General features: G+C 44.9%; 1 protein-coding gene across 1 annotated transcript in view; it reads right to left on the reverse strand.

Annotated features, from left to right (window-relative positions):
• Positions 1-27,279, reverse strand: part of ITGA9 (integrin subunit alpha 9) — a 237,380-nt gene that overhangs the window by 190,671 nt on the left and 19,430 nt on the right. Inside the window, exons 3-8 of the mRNA XM_077302684.1 lie at positions 26,354-26,460; positions 19,160-19,283; positions 8,773-8,840; positions 4,942-5,071; positions 2,848-2,933; positions 1,337-1,405 (exon numbers count right to left, since the gene is read on the reverse strand). Of these exons, the coding sequence (XP_077158799.1) occupies positions 1,337-1,405; positions 2,848-2,933; positions 4,942-5,071; positions 8,773-8,840; positions 19,160-19,283; positions 26,354-26,460 (584 nt within the window). The remainder of the gene's footprint in view (positions 1-1,336; positions 1,406-2,847; positions 2,934-4,941; positions 5,072-8,772; positions 8,841-19,159; positions 19,284-26,353; positions 26,461-27,279) is intronic.

Genomic DNA, 27,279 nt, shown 5'->3' on the forward strand with positions numbered 1-27,279 from the left:
AGATTGTGACTCGCCTCATCCTATGGCAAACCTTTGACAACTGTGAGCACCTCCAGAACAAATTCAGAATTCAGACATCAGTTAGGGCTTTCACACAATGGGTTTAGCAGTCCAAAAGGCATTAGGAAATTCACATCTTGTTTCCTTCACCTTGTTAAAAAGAAGCAAGCACCATTTGAAACATATTTGAAGCCTTGCTCTGGCCAAAGGAACCTTCCCCTGAAAGAATCAACCTCGATAGCTCTGGACTCAGTCCATTAATCCCTAGGTCAGCCATTTTGAGCTTTCTTCACTGAATCACCAACCCACAAGTCCTGATTTTGTGGTTTGTTAAATCAATGAGGAAGAGTCATGATGACAGGCAAGTCATGAGTGGTGGCTGATTTGTGTGATGTGTCGGTCAGAGAAGATTTCGTGCAGCAGCTTGAAAAGCCAAAGTCACCGGACTTGCAGTTTGCCTCCAGCCCAAAGCTCCCACACCAGCATTCCCCACCACAGTTGCCCAGGTGGGAATGTGCCTGAATGGCTCTTGGCTTTTGAATTGCAACCACTTGTGGACACTTTGGTCTCTATTTATCTGCCGTGAAATTGAGATGGCACAGCCTCCATCTGCTGCCGAACTGCATGAATGTTCGGTGATTAAGTGGTCACTGAACATCATGTGAGTCAGAAGTAACAAAATACATCAAACTGAACTTATACTATGACTCTCTCCTCATCATATGCTTATTGGCTGAACATCTGCATTTCTCTGCCCACTTTGATGGAGATGAGCCAAGAGGTTGGGACAATTTATGAAACCAGGCAGTGGCAACCATACCTATCTTCATTGAGTCGAAACTGACCTTTCAGATAGAAAAAAGCTGTGTGTTCTATTTACAGGCGACTGAAGGAGGATGGGGAGATCTCTGTTCCACTTGATTTCAGAGGTTTACAGTCAAATATATCATGTTTGCATTTCCTTTGAGGATTCTTGCTTGCTGTTGGTATGCTTTAACACGCTCACTGGTACCCACTGAACACATTTTTTTTAAAGTACCATGGATTTAGGCGGTTTGAAATGGAAAACAGTACAATTCATTCAACAGCAACGTTGTACGGATGTGTGAAGTAACTGAGCTGGTCTTACTTGGGGGACATTAGGTTTTCTGCTATTCCCACCTGGTACCATTTATTTAGGATTGTAAGCGGCCTTGAAAAGGATTGAGTGCACAGGATAGTACCTATTCCATGTGCGCATCTCTGTAGGGAGGCCAGTTCCATTGATGGTGTACGGGGTTACTCATTCCATATTAAATAGAGCAGCTCACTCCCATTTCACTTAAGGATCACTCACCTTTTTACCTGAAGCTTGAAAAATCTTAACAAGAGAAAGAGACCTCCTATCAGTTCGGAAAATGTAGACCTGCAAAGTTAAACAACAGCAACAAAAGAATTAAATTCATCACATCACATATATACTATATGAAATTAAATGATGGCATTCCATCCTTCCTGGTGGACTGAGCCTACTCACCCACTCCTCCCTCTAGGTGGCAGCCCAAAGAGAACTGTTCCAGATCTGTAGAGAACAGATGGGCAATAAACATAGCCATGGTATGGCACACATGCCTCACCAGTCCCACCTCTCATCAGATCTGGTGCTAGGTCACTGAGAAACACAAGTGGAACACTGATGTTTCAGTCCAAAATTCTAACAAATGCTTGACAGCTGGCTCCAGCAGCCTAAAGGAGGCTGGCATAGCCTCTTCCAAGCCCCACAATGCCAGAATGTATCAGAGATTTGTTTCAGCTACACTGCGGTTCTGTTGTGGGCCTGTTAATTTCAAGTCACGAGTTGCATGCTCCTTCTCAGATGCATAGGACATGCCAAGTCTCCTTGGTGACATTCTTGGTGACTAAGTGACATTCTTAAAAAATATATAGTTGTTTACAGCACATACACCCCTTCTCTTTTGCGAGAGGATGCAGTCTCTTTGAGCACATTCCTGCCTCATTATCACTAGCAGGGAAAAGAGCTAAGAGAGAGTAGCCAGAGGGAAAGAGGGACAGAGGGCCATTATGCATGTCTTGGATAATGCACTTTCCATGTGCTTTTCCAGCTGGATTTTCCTGTACAGAACAGGATAATCTAAGCGCATCATCCAATGGGTGCATAATGGGCCATAGTGCCCACAGACTGTCCATCTAAAACTGAATACAAATGGAACAGCTAAGGTACTGTTGGTGTTTGTTTCCTTCTCTGTGTATACTACAGGCTAAGAGAGGCAGGGACACTGGACAGACTGGGACTTTCTACATGCAGCAGACATCGTGACAAACTGCGGTTTCCCCAGTCTGTGTTATCTTCATAGGTATTCAATCAGGGCTCTAAACTGTGTCAAGAAGAAGAAGAAGAAGAAGAAGAAGAAGAAGAAGAAGAAGAAGAAGAAGAAGAAGAAGAAGAAGAAGAAGAAGAAGAAGAAGAAGAAGAAGAAGAAGAAGAAGAAGAAGAAGAAGAAGAAGAAGAAGAAGAAGAGTTGGTTCTTATATGCCGCTTTTTCCCTACAGTCGCCTTCCTATTCCTCTCCCCACAACAGTGAGGCTGAGAGAGCCCTGATATCACTGCTTGGTCAGAACAGTTTTATCAGTGCCGTGGCAAGTCCAAGGTCACCCAGCTGGTTGAATGTGGGGGAGCACAGAATCGAACCTGGCATGCAAGATTAGAAGTCTGCACTCCTAACCACTACACCAAGCTTAGCCTGCAGCCCCACAGTTCTTGTTCATCAGGGTGTTTCCAGGAACTGAGACAATAAGTCTATCACTGCCACATTAACAAGGGCGTCAAAGCATCATTGAGAACCACACCTTTCCAATGCCTCCATCCTGGGGAGCTCCTCCTACAATGTCCGTGGTCGTCGGCTGAGAGAAGTGACCTGCTGCCACAGCGTATCCTGGACAGGGTATAGTGAGGGAGAGAATCAGGGAGGGGTCAAAGGAAGAAAAGTGACACATTCAACAAAAAGGAAATTGGTTACAAGAGCAGGTCAGCCATCTGGAAGCTGGCTTGGTTTTTCTTTCCTCCTCCCAGGTCTAAATTAACTAGCAGGCAAAAAAATCCAGAATACCAGGAAGTGGCCAGAGTTCATTTCAAGGATGAATATATTACAACGAGCAGTGGACATTTTTTCCCAACTGTGAACTGTTTTTCCCCTACAGACAAGATGGTGAAGGTCTGGATGGAAATCTTGAGAAGAACAAGGGCCACATCTTCAAACAAGGAATGGGCCTGGTAAGAAAACAGCTGAAGAGTCCAGACGCACAAGGAAAGGAAAGAACAAAAACGGAGACGGAGACACAGCAAGAATAAGAGACATCTTTTACACCTTGTAAGCAACCATCTCCATAGGCACCAAAATGAGCAGCATCCCCACAGCTGGAATTGCTACACCAATTGTATTGAAGAAGGAAAGGAAATGGACTAAGAGCAATAAAGGAATAGAGTAAATATTTTTAAAAACAATCTAGTTGGGTCAGAGCTCAAAAACTAAAGTATATATCAAAGAAAGGGAACAGTTTTCTCTGAAAGATGGGTATCAACTAATAATGACTCCCATTTGCTACACTAAATATGATATATTATGATACCAGAGGACAAAAGAAAAGGGTTGGCTCCTACCCCCTTCTTTGTCTCCCCCTCACACATATACATTATGAATTATAGGCTGTTTATCATCACGCTCAACACTATATTTCAGGGCTCTTCAAAGGCAAAACCTCTACATCTTCAATATATATGTGTGTGTGTGCGTGTGTGTGTGTGTGTGTGCCATTTCCTACTTAGCTATTCTCCTGTGGCTGTCTCTAAGTGGTCTTTTTAAAAAGGGGGGGTGCGAGACTGAGGGCTAAAGAATCTAAGAGGTCAGACTCAGATTTTTAAAAGCATTGCCTCAGCTTAACCTGCCAAACAAATCAGGTAAGTGAAGGTCTGCCAATGTTTTCCTAATCAGAGCAAGTTGCCCCCGGGGACCAGACAGAAGCCATTACATGTCCCGTATTTCTCTTTACACAATTTGCTGCACTATAAACCCAAGTTATTAGCGAACAGTGATGTTATCTTATCTTAAGATATTCTCTTATGAACAGTATATCATCGGTAAAAGATTTCTTTACCAAGACCATTAATGAATTCGCCTCCCAAAGACCCAACCAGTGACGAAAATCAAAACTAAGCCAACAAGGCAGGGCAATTTGATTTTCAAAGATGCTAAAAATTTTCTCACAGAGTTTTACACCACACATACTGGAAATAACGCTAATTCCTAGGAGAAGAAAGACCTGACCTGGATAGCCCAGTCTAACCTAATGTCATCAGATCTTACAAGCCAAGCAAAGTCAACCTTGGTTAATCTTTGGATGGGAGACCACCAATGAAATCCAGGGACACTGCACAGGGCCAGGCAATGGCAAATCACCTCAGAATGTCACCATCAATCAGCTGTGATTTAACAGTGCTTTCCACCCTTAGAAGAAAGCAGTAATAGCTCAATTTGTAATTGAGCTTTTATCTGATAGAGAAACTTAATGATAACTACACAAAGTGACCTGGGGCTGTGAGTAGAACCTAAGAGTTCAGGATCCCAATCCCTCATAAGCATCTATAGCAGGGGTAGTCAACCTGTGGTCGTCCAGATGTCTATGGACTACAATTCCCATGAGCCCCTGCCAGCAAACACTAGCAGGGGCTCATGGGAATTGTAGTCCGTGGACATCTGGAGGACCACAGGTTGACTACCCCTGATCTATAGAATCCCCACTGCTACACTGTTTAGTTTGAGAACCATTCGGCCAAGAGTTGTTAGACAAGAATGGTGTCCAGAGTTAGGCCAGTTTTTCCCACCATGAAAAAACCCTACATGCAGAGAGATTATCATTAAAATCTGAAATGTCCACATGACTCACCTAGGTACGTATACCGTTTGGCGATCACAGCATCATCATTCAACTTGAAATACGTATTGTCAGTGAGGTTCAGAACTTTGATGGTTCCTGTCCAGTAGAAAGACCCAGGGGCTCCCATCACAACCAGTTCCTACCAAGAACAAGAGTGTGGTCACACTGAAATCCCATCGGATATTACAAAATGAAACAAATAAGTATTCGAGACTCAGCATTATCCTCAGCCCAAAAATGAGGGTTTCCGAGTACAACAGCATGAGAGCAGGATAATCCGGGCTCTCAACATGCAGTAGGCTGTGGGACCCCTGGAAAACAATGTTGTGAAAAAAGATGCAGATCTTTCCATTCACATGCACACAAGCATTGTTGGCTAATTTAAAGCTGGTTCACATGACATCTTTTATCCCATGCCAAATGATTTCTTCTGTGATAATTTTACTACACCAATTTGCCCCCTCTACATAATATGTGATCATAGTGGCAAAGGTTACAAACATCATACATTTACAGCAGGACTACAGTACCCCCTCTGACAGCCAGCTGAGGTGGAGGTATGGGTCAGGGCACAAAGATGACAAAATGGGGGCACAAGAATAATATTCCTGCTCCTCCTTGCAAAGTGTTGGGGGGAGGAATGGGGTTTGCTGGATGGCCCTCAGAGAAAGAGAGCCCAGTATGTGGCTGCATTTAAAAGGGGGAATAAGGAGAAGCATGGAAGAGGTTATAAAAGGGAGGCAAACTGCTTCCAACCACTCCTCTCGGGATTCAAGAAAGAACAGCCATTATTCCTTGTGAGTTTGTTGTTGTTAGGTGCAAAGTCGTGTCCGACCCATCGCGACTCCATGGACAATGATCCTCCAGGCCTTCCTGTCCTCTACCATTCCCCAGAGTCCATTTAAGTTTGCACCAACTGCTTCAGTGACAACATCCAGCCACCTCCTGTGAGTTAGACCGCCTCTAACATTTGGCCTTGGGACATCTGAAGACCCAATCTGCTCCCACATGAAGCGGTCTATCCGTGCTTCACTTCAAACCCTTCTTTTGGCTTCCCTGCCACTTGAGGCATTGTGGGCGGTGTTCACAGGTAACGGCCAGCATTCAACCTCTCAAATACTCTTTCTGAAGCAGGCCTGACCCATTTGGTCCTGGCATGAAGGCACCAGGCAAAAGTTGAGTTCTTTTGTCATAACTTTGGGGTTTTTTTTAAGAGTACCTTTATTGGCATAAAATTGCAAAGCATAAAATGAAAATTTCAAACAGTTTCAGATGTCAAATCTATCATAAAAGATTTTAAATTTAAAATTGCCAGTAAAAACTTTGCTACTTTTATAATAGTTGCTGTGTCCCTCACATTTAGTATCATTTTAATCCAGTGTTTCTCGTTAACACAGCTGAATTTCAGTTTCTTCAGATAATTAGCTAACGGGCGAGGAAATACTTCAAATTTAGGACACACCAGAAGTATATGGTACAACGGGTCAGGGACACTACATCCATGTGAACAGTATCTCTCCTGAGGAGGGATCTTCAAAAATCTACCTCGGGTGACATTTGAGGGAAAGATGTTTAAGCGAGCTACTAGGAATGCTCTTCTTAACTGGTGTGTCTCCCAAATTTGGAGATACATGGGTATGGATTTGTAAGATAAGGGATTTGTACCTTTGGGTTAATTTGCTTTAATTGGATCTCTGCTGCCATTTTGCTTTCTGTTTCATTTTACTGGAAGATTGGGGGGGGGGGTAATGCTGGCTTGTGTTTTTCCACTGGTATGTTTTTGAAAGGCCTGTTTGCTGCTCTGAACAAATACGTTACTAAGGAAAGCGGGACAGAAATAAATGTTAATAAAATAAGTGACCCACCTACCCACACTGGTCCCTCAAAAGAGAGCATTAGAAAGGGCTGAGTACATATACATTAGGTGCTTGTCTGTTTGACCCAGGGCTCATTTATCTACATTTCCTGCTCAAACTGAAATGGCTGAACTCTGGGACCCGGGTACTCAAAGTTCAAAGCCATCTTTTGAACAAGGAGCAGGCACCGGGAGTTTGGAGCATGGGAAAAAAACAGCCTCGGTTTTGCCAACAAGTCAGGAAACAGCTGCTGCTGACAAAGTCTCCTATGATCAAAAACATTATCGCCGGCATTGCCACCCAGACCAGATTAACCTGGAACGAGCTCACTGAATCTTTTTCAGCACATTGTGCTGCAAGTGTGGCTTACATGAACCAGGGCAATTAAATCCTTTGAGCCAAGCATAACAATGCCTTCAAAAGTAATCTTTTAGACTTTCATTTGAAGTAGAACCAGACATACACAGGGGTTGCTGCCCAACCCAGCAACACTGTCCTGTGTGGTAATGAAACCTGTGGCATAACTGCATGATACTGTATCTTGTCCCTTACCCATGGCCGATGAAGGAGAAGAGTTGGTTTTTATATGCCACTATTCTCTACCCGAAGGAGTCTCAAAGCGGCTTACAATCACCTTCCCTTTCTTCTCCCCACAACAGATACCCTGTGAGGGAGGTGAGGCTGAGAGAGCCCTGAGATTACTGAAGAAGAAGAGTTGGTTCTTATATGCTGCTTTTCTCTACCTGAAGGAGTCTCAAAGCATCTTACAATTGACTTCCCTTTCCTCTCCCCACAACAGACACCCTGTGAGGGAGGTGAGGTTGAGAGAGCCCTGATATTACTGCTTGGTCAGAACAGCTTTATCAGTGCTTTGTCGAGCCCAAGAACACCCAGCTGACTGCATGTAGAGGAACAAGGAATCAAACCCAGTTTGCCAGATTAGAAGTCTGCATTCCTAACCACTACACCAAGCTGGCACTTAAATAGCACTTTAAAAAAAGTATGGAACACTAAGGTTGAGATTTCTCAAGATGGTTAGCTTTGCACCTGACCTGCACAGTACAATTGTGAAAGCAAAATGCAGGCTGATCTTGAGATGGAGAAGGAAATAAGACTAAAGCAGATAAAGTCATTATGTTGGGAGACTTCAGCTTCCCTCACATTGACTGGATAAACATGTGCTCAAGTCATGCTGTATAAATGAGATTCCTAAATATCATAAATGACTGTGCACTGAAATAGTTGGTCACAGAGCCAACCAATGCTCCTTCAAGGCCTTTCCCTGCCATCTTCTTTCCCTCCTTGCCAGCTTCTTCCAACCTGTGCCTAGGCTCCTGCTGCCTCCCCTTTGTCCCGGGCATTTCGTTTCCTTACTTATTAGCTTCCTGTAGACTTACCACTCTCCTACCACAGCAGCCATTTAAGGGCCTGGAACCCAGAGTCAGACGGACAAAGTAAGCAGGTGGAGACAGCAACACATGACTGGTGCAGGCTCAACTCAAAACTCCTTCTACTGTTCCCCTCCTCCACAAGAGATCTAAAATATTCTCTGTGTGTGGGAACGTCTTGTGTTTGTTTAGATTTTGTTTCTGAGTTTTGTTTTGCTTGTGAGGTCAGCATTTCGAAATCCAGTCCATTCTCTCTCTCTCTCTCTCCTGCCCATTCTCTTTCTCGCTTCCCCAAACACATTTCTTCTCCAGGTTCGGTTTTAAAACTGAAAGGTGCTGTTTATTGATGGGATTCGTTTCCTTTCACAAAGATTGTGTTGCTTTTCAAAGCGGGACGCAAAGATAAAATAAGTTGCCGGGGCATATGAAGTCACAACAGAACACTAAAGAGCACCAAAATTCTCTGGCAGCGTGTGGGGATTTGCAATATAGTGACAGCATCAAAATCAAGGGATTTGGGCGTGGAAAGCAAAAGGCATTGCCCTCCTGCACTCACAGCCGGAAACTCTTGGACAACAGGAAGCTACATTACTTACTTCTGTGAAGAAGCCTGCTATGCCGGCCTGACACGACCCATGCTCTTCTCCATATTTCTTCTTATATTCTAAGCAGGACGAGAATAAAGGGGTGGGGGGAGAAAGCACAGTCACATCAGTCGTTGCCAGGGATGTGTGGTTCCCAGTTGCACACATTCCGCATAAGCTGTGAGGTGCCAAGCTGCAGAAGGCCTCCAGCAGACCCCGAGCTAAGAAATTTCTGGAATTCAGCAAACCTCAGAAATCCAGAAATTCACTGTCAAAACTGAGCAGAGGAAGGATAGCAACAATATAATCCACAGATCCAGTTCCCCATTGGCTAAATCAGAACCAGGAGGGCAGGAAAAGAGCAGATAAGAAGAAAGTGGAATGAGGAGCAGCAAAAGATTAAAAAATTGAAGATGCCAATTGTCTATTGATAGCTTACTCTCCAAATGACCCTCAAGCAAAATAATGCTGGACACTTACCTGTAGCTGCTCACAATATCCCCTCCACTCGTCCTCCCCATCAGTCTCCCTTTCATACTGGGGGAGGAGCCTATCGTCTTGTCCTGCTCACGTTCACTTTGTAAAGTGCCACGTATGTGGATGGTGCCATACGAATAACAGCAGCAGCGGATCACAGATGGCAACAACATGGACAGTGGCAAGGGGGATTCCTGGAAGGCCATACCAGCAAAAGCAGGGCACTCTAGCCAGATGACTCTAGACGGAGGACTCTGCTCCCAGGCCCATGTTCAAGACCATTTGGACTGGGGTTTGCAACTCTGAATGGCTCCTATGAATCCTTCAGGATGGATTTCATGTTGCCCCTTCCTCCACTTGGAAGCAAAGCCCAGTCCAAGAAAAAAGACATTTTTTCTGCCATTCCTCCAAGGAACCTCAAGCAGCATACACAGATCTTCCCTCCTCCATCTTACCCTCACAGCAACTCTGGGAGTTAGTCGGAGGCAGAACAAATGGTCAAGGGCGATCCAGTAAGTTTTGTGGCATGTGAGGAATGGAACTCAGTCCTCCCCAGTCCCAGTCTGCCATTCCAACCACGACACCACACTCACTCATATTCCTACAATGTAGAGATGTAGATTAGTGCAGGGGTAGTCAACCTGTGGTTCCCCAGATGTTCATGGACTACAATTCCCATGAGCCCCTGCCAGCAAATGCTGGCAGGGGCTCATGGGAATTGTAGCCCATGAACATCTGGGGGACCACAGGTTGACTACCCCTGGTAGTGCAGGACTCCATGCTGACTGAAAAATGGGAAACCAAAGGATTGGAGGGAGGGGAAATAGTAGATAAGAACCACAGTCATCTCAAAGGCTCCGAGATCCATTTTTGGTAAGGCACAATGCTTTTACTTTAATTCCCCTTGTTGTGTCACTTCCATTTGCCTTGGAAAGAAATTCAGAAGCCTGTGGAATATTTACAATGCAAACGTGAATCGAATTTCAAACCTGCTTAAATATCATTATGTTGTTGTTGTTAGGTGCGAAGTCGTGTCCGACCCATCGCGACCCCATGGACAATGATCCTCCAGGCCTTCTTGTCCTCTACCATTCCCCGGAGTCCATTTAAGTTTGCACCTACTGCTTCGGTGACTCCATCCAACCACCTCATTCTCTGTCGTCCCCTCCTTCTTTTGCCCTCGATCGCTCCTAGCATTAGGCTCTTCTCCAGGGAGTCCTTCCTTCTCATGAGGTGGCCAAAGTATTTGAGTTTCATCTTCAGGATCTGGCCTTCTAAAGAGCAGGCAGGGCTGATCTCCTCTAGGACTGACCGGTTTGTTCGCCTTGCAGTCCAAGGGACTCGCAAGAGTCTTCTCCAGCACCAGAGTTCAAAAGCCTCAATTCTTTGATGCTCAGTATCATTATGACAGACCATGAAATTTCAGGAATTGTGGTTTTGTGAAAGAGCTGGCAAATACTCTCAAAGAAAGTTCTACCATTCACAAATCTACAGTGCCATAGCTGTTCAGGAAAATGATCACAGGCCAATCAGTATGAAACCAATTTCAACACAGATTGTAAAGGTGCTTCAGGTGCCAAACTGGTTCAGAGTTTTACTGCTCTATGCCTTCTCTGAGTTGACTTATAAACTTCACATAAAAATCTCTGGCAAAGAAATCACTGTATCATTGCAAAACATTCCCACTTCCTGCTTCTTGCAACATGCTCCTAAGGATAACTGGGATTTCAGGGAAACACAATGTGCTCCAGTTTCTGAAAACTCCCACCGAGTAGCCTGGTAACGCTCTGAAACAGCCAACCATCTACCCAGTGTTCAGTTACATGGAATGTTCATGGAATTACTTTGGACATCGTCTCTCTGGAACCAAATGTATTCCTCATAGTTTGAGAGACCACAAGAACTTAATAATCCCTACTCTCACCACAGAAACTCTCAGTTTTTTTCAAAAAGAAAAAATCTATTGACTGGACAGCAGTTATTTCCACTTTAAACAAATATAACAATGTCTTGGATAATATCCTGCATCCACTATAAATTAAATGGAAGAAAAATCTTCATTTCATTGAAGTCAGATTTTCTTACCAAAGGTCTACAAAACTGGCAATGAGTCTGAATCATACTGTGGGTAGAGAATAACCTCAGGTAACGTGGAATTTCTATGTTGGGAAAGCTAAGCAAGTCAAGAATCAATGTCTTGATGGGTTGCCAGTGGGGAGAAGAGGGGAATATGGGAACAAATAGGGGAATAAAATTCTTGCTGTTACGCATTGATATTCTGCCAACTGACTGAAAGCAACGTTCAAAACAGAAGAGAAGGGTTTGGGGAGGGGAGAGTTTTTATTTTGCAGGAGGGTCTGTGACACTCACCCCCAGAACTGCTGACTCTTGTAGCTGAACTACACAGGTAACCACAGAAGAATCCTAGAAATGTCCATAACTTGGAAAAGGCCCAAAGATACCCCCAGAGACTTTTATATTGAATAGGTACCTGAGGGCTCCCAGATTCAACAGGGATGCTGAGTACAGAAAAGTCATGAGAATGCCCACAAATCAAGCAAGCACAAGAAACCCTGTGGGTTGATAGCTAGGGAGAAACATACCAACTCCAGGAACAAGCCAATGTGAGGAAATTTGATTTCAGGAACAAAGTCAAGTGATATTAGAGGAGAAAGAGGCATACTTTAGATACAGCTCAGGATTTTGCTGCATTTTGGACCCCAGGGGAGAAGGTGGAGTGCTAAAGTAAAGTGAACTGATGCTCATGCCTACTTTGTGCTCTGCCTGGGAGATTGTGTGTCTATTCGTTGCTCCAGGCAGTTTTTTTTTAAGAAAGAAAGAAAGCCCCGTTCCAGTTTAAGAGAGAGGGAGGCGGGCTCAAGGGCAGGCACTGGAGCTGAAGATCTCGCTACTTCGGCCACTTTGGTAATGCACATGTCTTGTGTGAGTGTCTTGCTGGCTGCTCTCATCCTGCTAGTGCTACATAGCAGGGGGAATCCAGTTTTGTGGATTTCCCTGCAAGCACTTTAAAATGGAGGATGTAGCTGCCAGTTTGCAGATGTAACGCTGGATGTTTACAACGTCGTGCAAAATGCCATAAATATGGTGTTTGCAAACGGTAAGACTCGCTTTTTTTAATTGGGTGCGGAATGGCCCAGCATTTTGAGCATTAAGACTATCAGTACATAGACTGTAGAAGTACAGCGGCCCTACAGTAAAGAAAAAAAGCAACCCAAATCATTGGGCAATTGTGAAATTACATGAGGGGGACATAAACTTGGGCCTCCAACATGTTTTTAACAAAACCCAATGACAGATTTGTTAAATATATGAGCTTTGTAAAAGCAGACAGAATAGTTTTGGTAAACAATCTCGGGCATGGCAGGGGGGAACTCAAGAATGCAGTCTTCTATCCCAGGCATCTGCTTTTCTGGGATGTTTAGAGAAACTTCATGACTTGCAGAGACATTTTGAAAAGAAGAAGAAGAAGAAGAAGAAGAAGAAGAAGAAGAAGAAGAGTTGTTTCTTATATGCCGCTTTTCTCTACCCAAAGGAGTCTCAAAGCTGCTGACAGTCATCTTCCCTTTCCTCTTCCCACAAAAGACACCCTGCGAGGTAGGTGAGGCTGAGAGAGCCCTGAGATTACTGAAGAAGAGGAGTTGGTTCTGATATGCTGCTTTTCTTTACCAAAGGGGTCTCCAAGTGGCTTACAGTCACCTTCCCTTTCCTCTCCCCACAACAGACACCCTGTGAGGCTGAGAGAGAGCCCTGATATTACTGCTCGGTCAGAACAGCTTTATCAGTGCTGTGGGGAGCCCAAGGTCAATCAGCTGGCTGCATGTGGGGGAGTGCAGAATCGAGCCTGGCTCACCAGATTAGAAATCCGCACTCCTAACCACTACACTAAATTGGATGGGGTCTGCAGTATAACTGTGTCAATGTCAACAATGCACTAATGTATTCCAAATCCCCAGGCTCATCTCTCTTCCCCCCCCCCCACTCTGCACCCAACCAAGGTGTCCCACAGTATCTGTAAGCCAACACAGACAGCAATAAGAAGTAGTGACTTCAGAAGGACAAATTCATCGCATTTGGAACGTGGGATACACTGGGGAGGTATCTCCTCTTGTCTTATCAGTAAGTTTTATTTTTTTCCCTTCTTCATTCAAGGGTGAGCCTGGTAGAACGAGCTCAGAGAGAATCTTAAAGGCCCTGAAGGAGCTGACACAGTTCTGCAGGGCCTGTAAGATGGAGCTCTTTCGCTAGGCATATGGTTGAGGCCGGTACACCTGGGAGAACGAGAGTACCACATGGGCCTCCCCTGCCAATTCTGGGATTCTCCTCCAACTCTCTTAGCTAGAGAGGCAGCTGATACTGACTCAATTTTTAAACTAATTTATATATCACCTAAGCTGCCAGCTTCTACTGAGTTTTTGAAGCATGTATAAATGTATTTTAGTATGGTTTTATTATACATTTTGTTTATTTATTACATTTATAGACTACCCTTATTGAACCTGTTGTCTCAGGGTGGTTTACAATAAATCAGTTAAATCCATTAAAACAATTAAACAGTTAAAAACAACTAAATGACACTAAAAATACATATAGTTATTAAGCCACCCCAAGTTGACTGGCTCAATAAAGAGTGGCCAATCAATCAAAAAGCCCTGGGCAGAACTGCTAGCTCCGTTCTTTTAAAGCACTTCTTTTTTCTTGCTTGCTTCTCATCTACTTAATTGTTTAAGACAGGGGTAGTCAAACTGCGGCCCTCCAGATGTCCATGGACTACAATTCCCACGAGCCCCTGCCAGCATTCGCTGGCAGGGGCTTGTGGGAATTGTAGTCCATGGACATCTGGAGGGCCGCAGTTTGACTACCCCTAGTTTAAGAAACTTAAGTGAAGAACAGCCCGTGGGGTGTAGCCATTAGAGTGCTACACTAGGATCTGAGAGAGCCAGATCCAAATCTGAGAGAGCCAGATCCAAATCCCCACTGTCATGGAAACTCCACAGGTGACTTTTAGCCTAAGGGTACCTCACATGGTTCTTGTGAGGAAAAAATGGGAGAGAACTACATATATGGCACGGCACTCCTTAGAGGAAAATTAGGACAAAAATGTAATAAATAAACCAATAAAAAGCAGCCATGGGCAGTAAACCAGGAGTACTCCAAATCTTTAACTCCAGTTTCTTTGGCCTTGGCCACCATCTTTAAAATCTTACTATACCACAAGAAGAAGCCCTAGAGTTCAAATTCCTGCATGACCCAGGGACCTTGCTTAATCCCCAGTCTCCCGTGATATCGGATCCCGCTTCTGTTGCTATACAGGCTATCCACTATTTATGAAGTGATTATCTGGATCTCGTTTTACACTGACCTCTGTTTTTAACATCTCCTCCCCCCCCCCCCCCACACACACACACTACATACAAAATCAGGCTTGGTGGTTAAACACTTCAAGCATCAATGGATATAAGCTTGTGTTGAAATGCAATTTGCGCTTTTAACTCCTGTGTAATCACAGGGTAACAACCCCTCTAGAACATCGTCCATGGAATTCATACAAACGCATTAGTCATTAGAACACTTTCACACCATAGCAATATATTACATACAGTCTGTGACTCCTTCAAATCCAGCAAGTATGTGCAGCCGCAACCCACTATGTTGTCAAGTCATTGCCTCCCTGTGTGGCCATCTAGCCCACCCTTGATTTCCATCCTTTTCTTTTTTGCCCAGGGTCTCCCAGCCAAGCATTTCATTTTTTTTCCTCCTGGAGAGCGCTGTAAAGAAGAATTATTATAGGAAGGGAGGATCCCAGTCAATTTAAACCATGGCTTCTTCCGAGTGATGGCGTGTAGCCATTTCTTTAAGAAGACAGAGCTCATTAACTTCATTTGAAGCAGAATGTCACAGAGTTCAACCAATGCAAAAAAAAAACCTCAGTCACCCCCTGCAAGAATGCAGTGTGGTCAGTCACCGACATATAACCAGAGAGTCTTTCCGCTTTCGTTCCAAATTGCAGCAGACCGAACGGCACACTGTGATAAGTCGGAACTGCCAGTTTTCCACTGGCTGCTTCCTAGATCTTGGGTCTACATTTTTCTATTTTAGTAACAATTCTTGGCTAGTATCTTGTCCAGGGTGGGGAGGGAGGGAGACTGTTCTTTTCTTGACTCCTTGTATAGCAAATCTGCACCGAAGACACAAGCTACTGCCTAATCCAGGAGCCGCTCTGCCCATCTGCAACAAGACAAATACAGTCTAAACATGGGTAGTCAAACTGCGGCCCTCCAGATGTCCATGGACTACAATTCCCATGAGCCCCTGCCAGCATTCGCTGGCAGGGGCTCGTGGGAATTGTAGTCCATTGACATCTGGAGGGCCGCAGTTTGACTACACGTGGGTAGTTGTGTTGATCTGAAGCAAAGTTAGAATCCTGTGGTGCCTTTCAGCCCAAAAGGTTTATTCTGAGTCTAAGCTTCTTCAAACTTTGCGTAATATCCGTGACATTTCTCAGCCCCTCAAGGCTGAGCTGGCCAACAGACAGGATAAGCAAAGCAATGCTGCATTTAGAGGGGGAGGATTTTATGGCTTCCTTTCCTTTTGTTGCAGATGAGCTGGAGTGCCAGACCCAAACGTGGACCCAACACCAGACAGTTCTCCCCCAAGTAGCAGCAAAGTCTGCAAGCACTTTATTAAAGGATCCGAAGTACAAACAGTTGCGGCCTCTCGGTGCATATAGAGGTTGTAGTTGCTTCACAAAACTTGGGTTTGCAAAGGTTTTTTTAAAAATCTTAATGAGTGTGCATATGGGAAGGGTTACGCAAACTGCCCATTGACAGTTACAAAATCCTATTTCACTTGCATTTTTGCTCATTTTGCTCTGCTCGCTCTCCCCCCCTCCACTGTCTTGAATGCATTCTGCTTTGGGAAGAACCCCAAAAGCCATGGCACTGGCATCATCAGGAAGAAAGAAACCCACCCTAGCTAAATCCCATCCAAGCTTTATCCAACACCTGTCATTCTCCAGCACAATGAATCCACCTGTTCACATGAGTTGTAGCCTTGAGCAGATTTATAATCATTTTTAAAAGAGCTAATAAAATCAATGACTGTTATTTTTTCCCACTATCTCTAGCAAAACAGGCTGTCCTTGGAAATGAAAATTAAAGTACAGGGAAATCTGTTCATAGCAGATTACCTAGGGCTGCCAATCTCCTGGTAGCACCTAAGATCTCACACTATAACAAGTGATCTCCAAATTTCCATGATCTGTTCCCCTGGGGAATATGGTTGCTTTGGAGGATGGGTTCTATGGCTTTACACCCTGATGAGGTCCCTTCCTTCTTCAAACCTGGCCCTCTCCAGCCTCCACCCCCTCCCAAACCTCCACATATTTCTCAGTCCCCAGCTGGCAACCCTCAGATTGCTCCATCTCAGACTCCCAGCTTTCCAATGGAAAGGAAGGTAGACAGAGTCTTCTTTAAGGACAAAAAAAAAAAAACCTCATCAGAAACCCATGCAAAACATCATCCGGAATATTTCTTCAACTGCAAAAGCCCAAACAAGCAACCCATCCATCTTAACTGAAGAGTCACACATCTTTAAATGTTAATCGTGTTGGAATAAGAAGTTGCCAATGTGTGCAACCAATTTAAGATGGAACATGACATACAGTTTTGTGACAAAAGCAGTATGCTTTGTGGCAAGATAAAATCAGAGCCAGGAGGGTCCTCCTGCAGCCAATTGGGTGACCTTGGGCTCGCCACAGCACTGAGAAAGCTGTTCTGACCGAGCAGGAATATCAGGGCTCTCTCAGCCTCACCCACCTCAGAGGGTGTCTGTTGTAGGGAGAGGAAAGGGAAGGAGATTGTAAGCTGCTTTGAGACTCCTTTGGGTAGGGGAAAGCGGCATCTAAGAACCAACTCTTCTTCTTCAGTAATATCAGGGCTCTCTCAGCCTCCCCTCCCTCACAGGGTGTCTGTTGTGGGGAGAGGAAAGGGAAGGCGACTGTAAGCCGCTTTGAGCCTCCTTCGGGTAGGGGAAAGCAGCATATAAGAACCAATTCTTCTTCTTAACCACTACACCAAGCTACCTCTCCATAAAGCTACAATGATGACCAGACTGCCTCCTATTCCTCCTCCCACCACTGCCCCCATGTCAGTGTTGTGTAGTGACAGACTAGCATCCAAGAGCCCCAGGTTCAAATTGTCCCTTGTGCTAAGGAAGCTCATGGAGTGACCTGGGGCCTGTCACATTCGCTCAGGATAACCTATTTCACAGTGTTGTTGGACGGATAAAATAGAGTAGAGCAGAATGGTGTGAGCTACTTTGGGTCCTGTTGGGGGGAAAGGTGGGGCACAAACGGAATAAATAAATAAATACATCTCCTCAAACAGGGCAGGGTGGTGCTGCTCCAGGTTGCCACAGCAGTGGTTTAATACCTGTTGTGCTGCTGTGTTATAGCTGGGTGGGAGGGGGAGGGTCAGCGGAAGGTTGCTAACCCAGCCTATTTGCATGGTATTGACACTGACAGAAAAGAAAAATACAACACATACAAATTTTAATGCATTTTGACAAAACGGCATGTGTTTTATGAGATTAAAATTACTCTGTCACCTCCTGTTCAAACAGGAAAGTATTACCAGGGGTAGTCAAACTGCAGCCCTCCAGATGTCCATGGACTACAATTCCCCTGAGCCCCTGCCAGCAAACATAGTTTGACTACCCCAATCCAATTGGAAAGATTAAAGAAGAAGAGTTGGCTTGCATACCCCGCTGAAGGAGTCTCAAAGTGGTTTACAATTGCTTTCCCTTCCTCTCCCCACAACAGACCCCCCTGGGAGGTAGGTGGGGCTGAGGGAATTCTGAGAGAACTGTGACTGATCCAAGGCCACCCCGCTGCCTTCATGGGGAGGAAAAGTGGGGAATCAAACCCAGTTCTCCAGATTAGAGTCCGCTCCTCTTAATCCCTACACCACGGTGGCTCTCAAAGGGCCAAGCCCAGGACAAGGACAAGAAGAATGCTTGGAAGTCAGAAAGCAGCTACCCAAAACACCTTTGTACGTGACTGATATTTATGTCCCTATTTGTATTTAATCAACGGGATGACTGCTCTCGGTAGACCAAGGGTAGTCAACCTGTGGTCCTCCAGATGTCCATGGACTACAATTCCCATGAGCCCCTGCCAGCAAACGCAGTTTGACTACCCCAATCCAATTGGAAAGATTAAAGAAGAAGAGTTGGCTTGCATACCCCACTGAAGGAGTCTCAAAGTGGCTTACAATTGCTTTCCCTTCCTCTCCCCACAACAGACCCCCCTGGGAGGTAGGTGGGGCTGAGGGAATTCTGAGAGAACTGTGACTGATCCAAGGTCACCCCGCTGCCTTCATGGGGAGGAAAAGTGGGGAATCAAACCCAGTTCTCCAGATTAGAGTCCGCTCCTCTTAATCCCTACACCACGGTGGCTCTCAAAGGGCCAAGCCCAGGACAAGGACAAGAAGAATGCTTGGAAGTCAGAAAGCAGCTACCCAAAACACCTTTGTACGTGACTGATATTTATGTCCCTATTTGTATTTAATCAACGGGATGACTGCTCTCAGTAGACCAAGGGTAGTCAACCTGTGGTCCTCCAGATGTCCATGGACATCTGGAGGACCACAGGTTGACTACCCCTGCAGTAGACCACAGAAGCTTCAGCAGGAAATCACGGGCACAAAGACGATGGTTAAAATGCACTTAAGAGTGCCATCCCAAGGGGAGCAACACCCTTCTCAACCCATCATCTCTCACGGACTCAGTAGAAAGCTACCAGCTTTTGGTGAAGTGGAAGCAGATGGTAACCACCCACTCAACCACAACTGATAAACAGTATACAAAAGAAAAAAATGGGAGGTAGGGGGAGATACGCTCTTACCTTCATAGCACGGGATTAACTTCCTGCCATAGGATCCTAGATTGGGTGGGATGACATTGCAGAAGCCATGGGGAAGGATGTACTCTGTCTTGTAGTAAACGTTTTTCCAACGATGTGCGCAGGCCTAAGACAGACAGAGCACACAAGAAACTGAATGTTTGCACCTGTATCCAGCGCATCATCAGATGAAGACTGAGGGCAGCTTTTGTCAGAATCTCAAAGCTGCTTACGTTCGCCCGCCCTCCTTCTCCCCACAACAGACATCCTGTGAAGTAGGTGTGGCTCAGAGAGCTCTGAGAGAACTGTGATTGGCCCAAGGTCACCCAGCAGGCTTCATAGGTCTCAAAGCAGTTTACAATCGCCTTTCCCTTCCTCTCCCTGCAACAGACGCCCTGTGAGAGCTCTGGGAGAACTCTTTGAGCCAAGGTCACCCAGTTGGCTTCATGTGGAAGAGGAGTGGGGAATTAAACCCAGATCTCCAGATTAGAGCTCACCACTCTAACCACTACACAAAACTGGCTAGAGGACAGAGATCATGGCACCCTGTCCATCCAAAAGCTGCAAGCTGTATTGGACAAGAGATGACAAAGATAATCAGTGCATGGAACAGTCAGTGACGAGGTTTTGACCTGCTACATTAACTTGAATCTCTTTCGTTTGTGACAGCACAGTATTTATCAGCAGCACAGCCTTAATTCTTTCCACAGGCCTTCCGTGCGTGGCTACATCCAAGCCGTCAAACAAAACCCTTTTGTTAACTTACAGGCCAAGGTAGAAATCGACTACTACACGGGTGGTCAAGCAGTCTTTCATTGTTCAGGCTAACTGAAATGTAAGCCAAGTGGAGCCAGAAGTTATGCCCTGTCAGACCACATGGACTCACTACAAATGCATACCAAAGCCACAAAAACAAGCACTGTGGTTCCACCCAGATGATGCATGTACTGGAAGAGGAACTTGGACACCATGAAAAGGAGGCTCATCAATGTATTCAGTGAAACAGTGTTAGAAAAACTGGTCCCTAACCAAAGTCTTAAAGGGGGGGGGTGGCTGCTGCCCCAAATACATTGAGCAGGCCCACCAAATCAGATTTCTGTAGAGAAGCTGGTATTCTCAGCAGAGCTTAATTTGAATATATTCAGGATTACTTCTACATCTAGCAATATTATCAGCTCAGGTGACAGGTTTTGAATTGGTTTATTTCTAATATGCTGTGTTCAACAACAGGAATATATTTATTGATTAAACTCAGTTATGTATCATAGAGGCCCATTGATGTTCCTGCCTTCCAGTAAGCCTCTGAAATTCTCTTTTAATCAGAACGAGGAATGCATTCCACAAAAGATGTTTATAATGGCACCGGTCTTGACAGCCAGATGTAAGGAAGTTTGTAAGAAAATGAACTTGGTTATTTGCTCTTTTAAGTAGCCGCAGTTACGGCTTTAATTCCCTTCATGCTCTTAATTCAAATCTTTTTTTTTTTAAGTCATGAAATATTTATATCCAGCATGTTCAGGAAATGGCTTCTCTCATGCCCTGTTTTCACCATGAATACAAAACTCGGATATATATTTTCGAGGGAGCTGAGAGTGTCCTACAGCTATCCTGCACTAAGACTTCAAATCTCTCAAGGAAACAAGAGGAGAGCGGAGGTCACGGAAAGGAATGCCGTTTGAGCACAAAGGAAATGTATATCTGACATAAATTGTAGGGACTAAATGCTCTTTTTAAATGATGGCAAAAGCAAACAAAGCTTAGCGCTCTTAGAATCATAGAATCATAGAATCATAGAATCATAGAGTTGGAAGGGGCCAGACAGGCCATCTAGTCCAACCCCCTGCTCAACGCAGGATCAGCCCAAAGCATCCTAAAGCATCGAAGAAAAGTGTGTATCCAACCTTTGCTTGAAGACTGCCAGTGAGGGGGAGCTCACCACCTCCTTAGGCAGCCTATTCCACTGCTGAACTACTGAACTACTCTACCGCTGAACTACTTTTATTGTTCCTCTAATGTATTTATTTTGTACCGTTTGGAGAAACTGTCAGTGACCTGCATCAATTACCCAACTTCAAGTCTTCCAGAGGAGAATAATTGGCCGCGGTGAATTGGGAGGATCAGCAGCATTTCCCCACCAGCAAAAGCAAGAACGATCTTTGACGCCAGAGGAGGAAGATGGAAAGGGGAGGGGGAGAGAATGCTGTGCTCCAGGAATCTCAAAATTCAGGGCTAGAATTATAAAACAGGGCCACTGGCATCCACAGTTCAAAAGAGATGAGTAAGTGGTGAGGTATGAGCCGTGGGAACATTCAGACCCTCCTCTATACCTTTCCTCTGCAAAATAAATCCCTCCTTTTAGCCTTAGCGATCATTAAAGGAAATACTAGCTCTGGTCTTAGACTGCAGATCCTGGAATAAAGAGAACTGCAGTAAAGGAGTGACGCAAAGGAACATGTTCCACTAATTCCCAAAACAGGCTTATTGCTAAACTGTGATTTAAAAGGCAAAGTTTGAATCTAGTAGCACCTCTAAGACCGACAAAGTTTAATTCAATGCTTTCATGTCCATGCAAACATCATGAATGCACAAAACTGTGAATGCACCTGACAGCTTGTACCCAGAATTAAACTTCATTCGTCCTAGAGATGCCACTGGACCTAAGCGTGGTTCTGCTGCTTCAGACCAACGTGGCTTCCCACCTGAATCGGTGGCTAAAATAACAATGGCATAAGTCCTGTACTAGCCTGCCTGGCAACAGATCAGGAGTCCTGAGCCTTGCTTCAGGCTACCCAAAATCCTCAGAAAAGGAAAAATTTGAACCAGAGGCTACTCCAAAGGTCACATCGCATCACCTACGGCAGGGGTGGGCAAACTGTGGCCCTCCAGATGTCCATGGACTATAATTCCCATGAGCCCCTGCCAGCATTTGCTGGCAGGGGCTCATGGGAATTGTAGTCCATGGACATCTGGAGGGCTACAGTTTGCCTACCCCTGACATACAGGGTAACCACATACCACCAAACATATAGGTTAGCTGCAAAAGACCAGCTGTTGGAAAGTCCACTATGAATCAGGGGTTCAATGCTGGACGATTAATTCCCCCCACTGCCTAGTCCCTAATAGGAAACTTCCCCCACTCCCCTCCAGCTGCTTTAAACAATGTGTGAAAAAACAGAAACAATATGGGTATCTGTGCTGCCCCCCCCAGCAGCCAAAGAGATATTATTTCCAACTATTTTCCCCTCCTTTCACAGTTCTACAGCCCAGATCCTTAACTGAAGCTGCCAACAGCTGCCTTCTTGCAGCTAAAATCCACATCTGGAGATCCCATCGCTAATACTCAACACGATTCTGTGGTTTGGCACCAGGTCTCATGGGAATTCAGTGGCTCAGTATCACGAGTGTCTTAGTCAACAGCCAAAGTGAAGCAATGAGAACCTCTGATGAAGCTCGGATTACTTGCCTTATCTTCAGTATTCACTGGCTCCCATCCCTGCTCCCATCTTCCACTCCCCTGCAAACTGCCTGAGGTCAGTGGAGCCCCAGGAACATGTGGGGGCTGCAAGGAGAGGGGAGAGCTGGCAAAAATGATCTTGCCCTCCTTCTAGGGTTACAAAAAAACAAGCAACAGAAGCACAGAGAGCCAGCTTGGTGTAGTGGTTAGGAGCTCAGACTTCTAATCTGGCATGCCAGGTTCAATTCTGCACTCCCCCACATGCAGCCAGCTGGGTGACCTTGGGCTTGCCACAACACTGAGAAAACTACTCTAACTGAACAGGAATATCAGGGCTCTCTCAGCCTCACCCACCCCACAGGGTGTCTGTTGTAGGGAGAGGAATGGGAAGGCGACTGTAAGCCGCTTTGAGCCTCCTTCGGGTAGGGAAAAGTGGCATATAAGAACCAACTCTTCTTCTTCTTCTTCTTCTTCACATCAGACAAGGAAAACGGTGTAATGGCACAAAATAAAGGCTGTGCAGCCGAACTGTTCATCTTGTTTGCTTCACCTGGATTATCTTCCTTTCCCCATGCTGTTTTGCTTTACCTGGACTGTTTTTGACCACTTGGTTTTCATCTGTGCTATAAATTTTAATGTATATACCTTGTGGCAACATATAAGAAGATAAACATTTCAAGTAAAAACGAGATTGAGAAATTATTTCTTTAGATCTTATTTGTGCCATTACACAGTTTGCCTTGTCTGATATGCCCCCTCTAGGTTGCCAGGTTGAGGTTGGCAAATACTTGGAGATTTAGGGATGGTGGCATTTGGGGACAGAAGAGACCACAGCAGATTATAAAGCCATGCAATCCACCTTCCTAATCAACTGTTTTCTCCAGGGGATCTGATTTTTGTCATCTGGAGACCAGTAACAATTCGGAGAGATCTTCAGCCTTCCCCTGAAGGACCATTTCCACACTAGCCCCTTTCCTCATCACCAGCCTCCCTCCTTCTGTTCTGAAGAATCTGCCTTTTTTAAAAAGTGTTATTGTGTTCCAATGTTTCAAAGTATGAATTAAAAAGCAGCCTTGCGCAGCAGCGTTGTAGCACGATAACCTGGTTTTAAAATAAAAATTACATTCAGTACACTTGGGGTGGGGGGCGGGGATCAAGAGCCCAGAATAGTGGGATTAAGGGGTGCAATGAAAACCAAGGTGCAAGCAGGCACCATTTTGCAAAAAAACACATTTTTTAAAAAGGGGGAAGGGAGCAAAGCATGACGGGGGGCTGCTTCCATTGGACTCAGTGCAGACATCATGTCACAAATTTCAGTCTGGGAAATAAGGAGAGGAAAGCCCAAATGTGCAAAGTCCTCCAAAGGAAATCCAAACTGAGGCTAAAATAAGGTATGTCTCCTAAGGCAGAAACAGTCGGAGCTGAACACAATACAGAGGGAATTCCCAGGAGAGATAAGAGCAACACAAAAACAGAACTGGGAGTACAAATGCAGGGGTGGTAATCAGAGGTACAACAGATTATCAGAAGCATGACTTCCTCAGCAATCAATACACAAAACTGAAGTCCCATGACAGCTCCCACATAAAGGATCCATGTAGGCATATGCACTGGAGCATTTTGAAAATACGACACTGTTAAAATATAAATCTACATTTGCTTCTATGACTCTGCGTTTGAAGTGTAGCACTGAAGAGCTCCAATTAAATCTACGTTTGGCTCTGTGGCTTGACAGACATCCCAGGCAATTTGGACTGCTTCTAACCATTTTTTCAGCTAGTCCAGGAGAGCCAAATAGACATTGTGCTGATTCTGATAGCCTGGCACAACAGCGATATTACAGCATGCTCACAAGTCTGGGATTTCATTTTTCTATCTTTGATTTTTGCAGAGTTCTTAGACCTCTGATTACCATGCCTGAATTTGTACTCTCAGTACTGCTTTTGTGGTGCTGTTATATCCTGCAGTTTGGCAAACTTCTTCTGTGATCAGAAGTGCCCACCACGAGCAGAAAAGGGTATTTTGGACCCAAGCCGATGTACTTTTATCCTAATCTTATACGCAGCTCCCAGGATTTTTCCATGCCAGCTAATGACCTGCTTAGATTCAGTCATACGGCATCAATGCCACATTCTCAGGTCAACCTCCGGGCCCTGTACGGTTTCTGGAGCAATGAGGCTTTAATGCATATTCGAGTTCCAGGCACCACAGGACTGAAATCCAGGTACACAGTTTGATATACAATGCAGAAACTGAAATCAAGCCATTTCGTAGTGGGTGGAAAGCTACCAAGGGATTCATAGGGCAGTCATGCGGCTGTTTAAAAAGAAAAATGGCAATCCCATTGAGGAGCAGAATGAAGTGGGGGAAAATTAAGGAGCAGGATAAATACGGCTTGTGCCTGAAAGAGTAAGACTCGAGGGTGTGTGGCTTTCCTCCCTGGTTATTTTTCCACAGCAAATGAGGGAATGGCTTTTGCAGCCATCGCATGGGAAGAACTTGGGACAGCTGCTGTGTTATTGAACCAATTAAATTCATACAGCCATTCTCATGTTGATACTTCAAAATCCAAGAGACTTTTAAAAACTGTATTTGAAGCTTCTGCTGTCACCACTTAATTAATCTCTGGTCCTCCATTTTGTCTCCTATCCCAGGTTAAGACTGACCAGGACTACAATTTAGTACAACACCAACCGGCACTCTCTTCACTGGTTGACTTACAGAGCCATGCCTTTAGGACAATACTTAAAATGAGGGGGTGGGGGACAGAGTTGTCAGCTCGGTTTGGTGTAGTGGTTAGGAGTGTGGACTTCTAATCTGGCATGCCGGATTCGATTCTGCACTCCCCCACATGCAGCCAGCTGGGTGACCTTGGGCTCCTCACCGCACTGATAAAACTGTTCTGACCGAGCAGTAATATCAGGGCTCTCTCAGCTTCACCTACCTCACAGGGTGTCTGTTGTGGGGAGAAAAAAGGTAAGGCAATTGTGAGCCGCTTGGAGACTCCTTTGGGTAGAGAAAGGTGGCATATAAGAACCAACTCGTCTTCTTGTTCTTCTTCTTCTTCTTGTTCTTCTTCTTCTTGTTGTTCTTCTTCCTGCAGATTTGGGGGCGGAGCCTGGGCCTATTTGGTCTGCGTTTCTGTCCATATGCATTTCCCAAGCAGTCACTTTGGTAATTCAGATCCTTCAAAAAAACCCCTAATCTCCCACTAGTGTCAGTACTTCACCAACGGTGTCATTATAAACACACACTTCTCTCTTCTGTGCAAAACTACCAATATAATGAAGCCATTCAGTACTCAAATGTTTTACATTTAGCGGAAACATCAAAGTAGGCTGTAAAATTATGGCATGAAATATAATGCATCTTTATCTCTATATTTAAGCATGTAGCACTAATCCTGTGGGTTTATTTTAGAAAGAAAGAAAGAAATGAAACCACGCTCATTCATAAAAACACAAAGCGCTATTCATGCGACTCCAAGTCTTTAAGCATTCACAATTGTTTTTTTTTTTCAAAAAGGAAGCCTGGAGGGGTGACAGAAATCAGGTATAACTGCTTTTAAGATAGTTTTCCATAAATGAGCATTGTCCCCGTTTGCTTCTCTCTCAAAGGAAGCGATTAATTCTTTGGCTGGCTCTTGCCAATCGCCAATAAAGCACAGTCATTAAGGCACGTTACATATCGGTGGCAGCGTGACAGGACCCATTTCAAGGAGATCAAGGGCAGGATGGACTTACCAATATACTTCCTCCTGCCTTGGGCTGCCTTGCCAAGCTCACACCCATCCATTCATCATCTCGGTCCTCCCTACAGGTCTTCCCGCAGGGTGCTCCTCGAGTATTACCTAAAACAAATGCAGGTGGGAGAGGAGAACAATGTGACAGTTTCTTTAATCTCCCTAGCAAAGGTGCACTGCTGTAGCTTCAATGTGATTTTGCCAATAATATCTCAAAGTCGAATTTTATTGCACTAGGCCATAGGCCATCGCAAGATCAGATAACATGCCAGTAATATAGCTAACATAACCTCCTGCATAGGCGCCCACAATGCGTAGTTCTCAAGCAAGCCCGCCATCTTTGTTAATGAATCCAAGCATGCTTCAGCATCTGCATAACCATGTTCCATAAGACCTTTGCGATGTGTCACCAGAATAATGGCTGAGGGGCTTTTTAATAGCTCAGAGGTCAACATTGAAACCATTTTATAATGCCAATTTGCATCTTATGGTGCAAAGCTGGGAAAGAACATCTGCCCAATACATCTTTACATTCTCTCAAAAGGACGTGAAAGCTCCCCCCAGCAGCCAAGCACAGGCACACAAGAATAACGGCAGCACTGCATGAACAGGAGAAGCAATAACCAGAAGGGTAACAGGAAGTGACGGATACAAATGACCAAAAAGGAGCTGAGAGCTCAGGTTCCCCATCAACTTCAGAAAGCATTGGACTCAAGAGACCCAAGATAGGTTCATGTAGGAGCTGGAGGAGGAAACTGGGGGTGCTCAAAAACATGTCCATTTTCAGCTAACTTCAGTCTTCTAACCACTGCAGAGAAGGGTAGCAAATTAAGGACATTCTCCGCACAATGGAAGGATTGATGTCAGCTGTGGCAGGTTTCCTGGCTCACCTTCAGCCATGAAGGAGAGGGAGTTTACCAGCATCCC

Source organism: Paroedura picta, chromosome 11, assembly GCF_049243985.1.
Source record: "Paroedura picta isolate Pp20150507F chromosome 11, Ppicta_v3.0, whole genome shotgun sequence".
Classification (NCBI taxonomy): Eukaryota; Metazoa; Chordata; class Lepidosauria; order Squamata; family Gekkonidae; genus Paroedura; species Paroedura picta.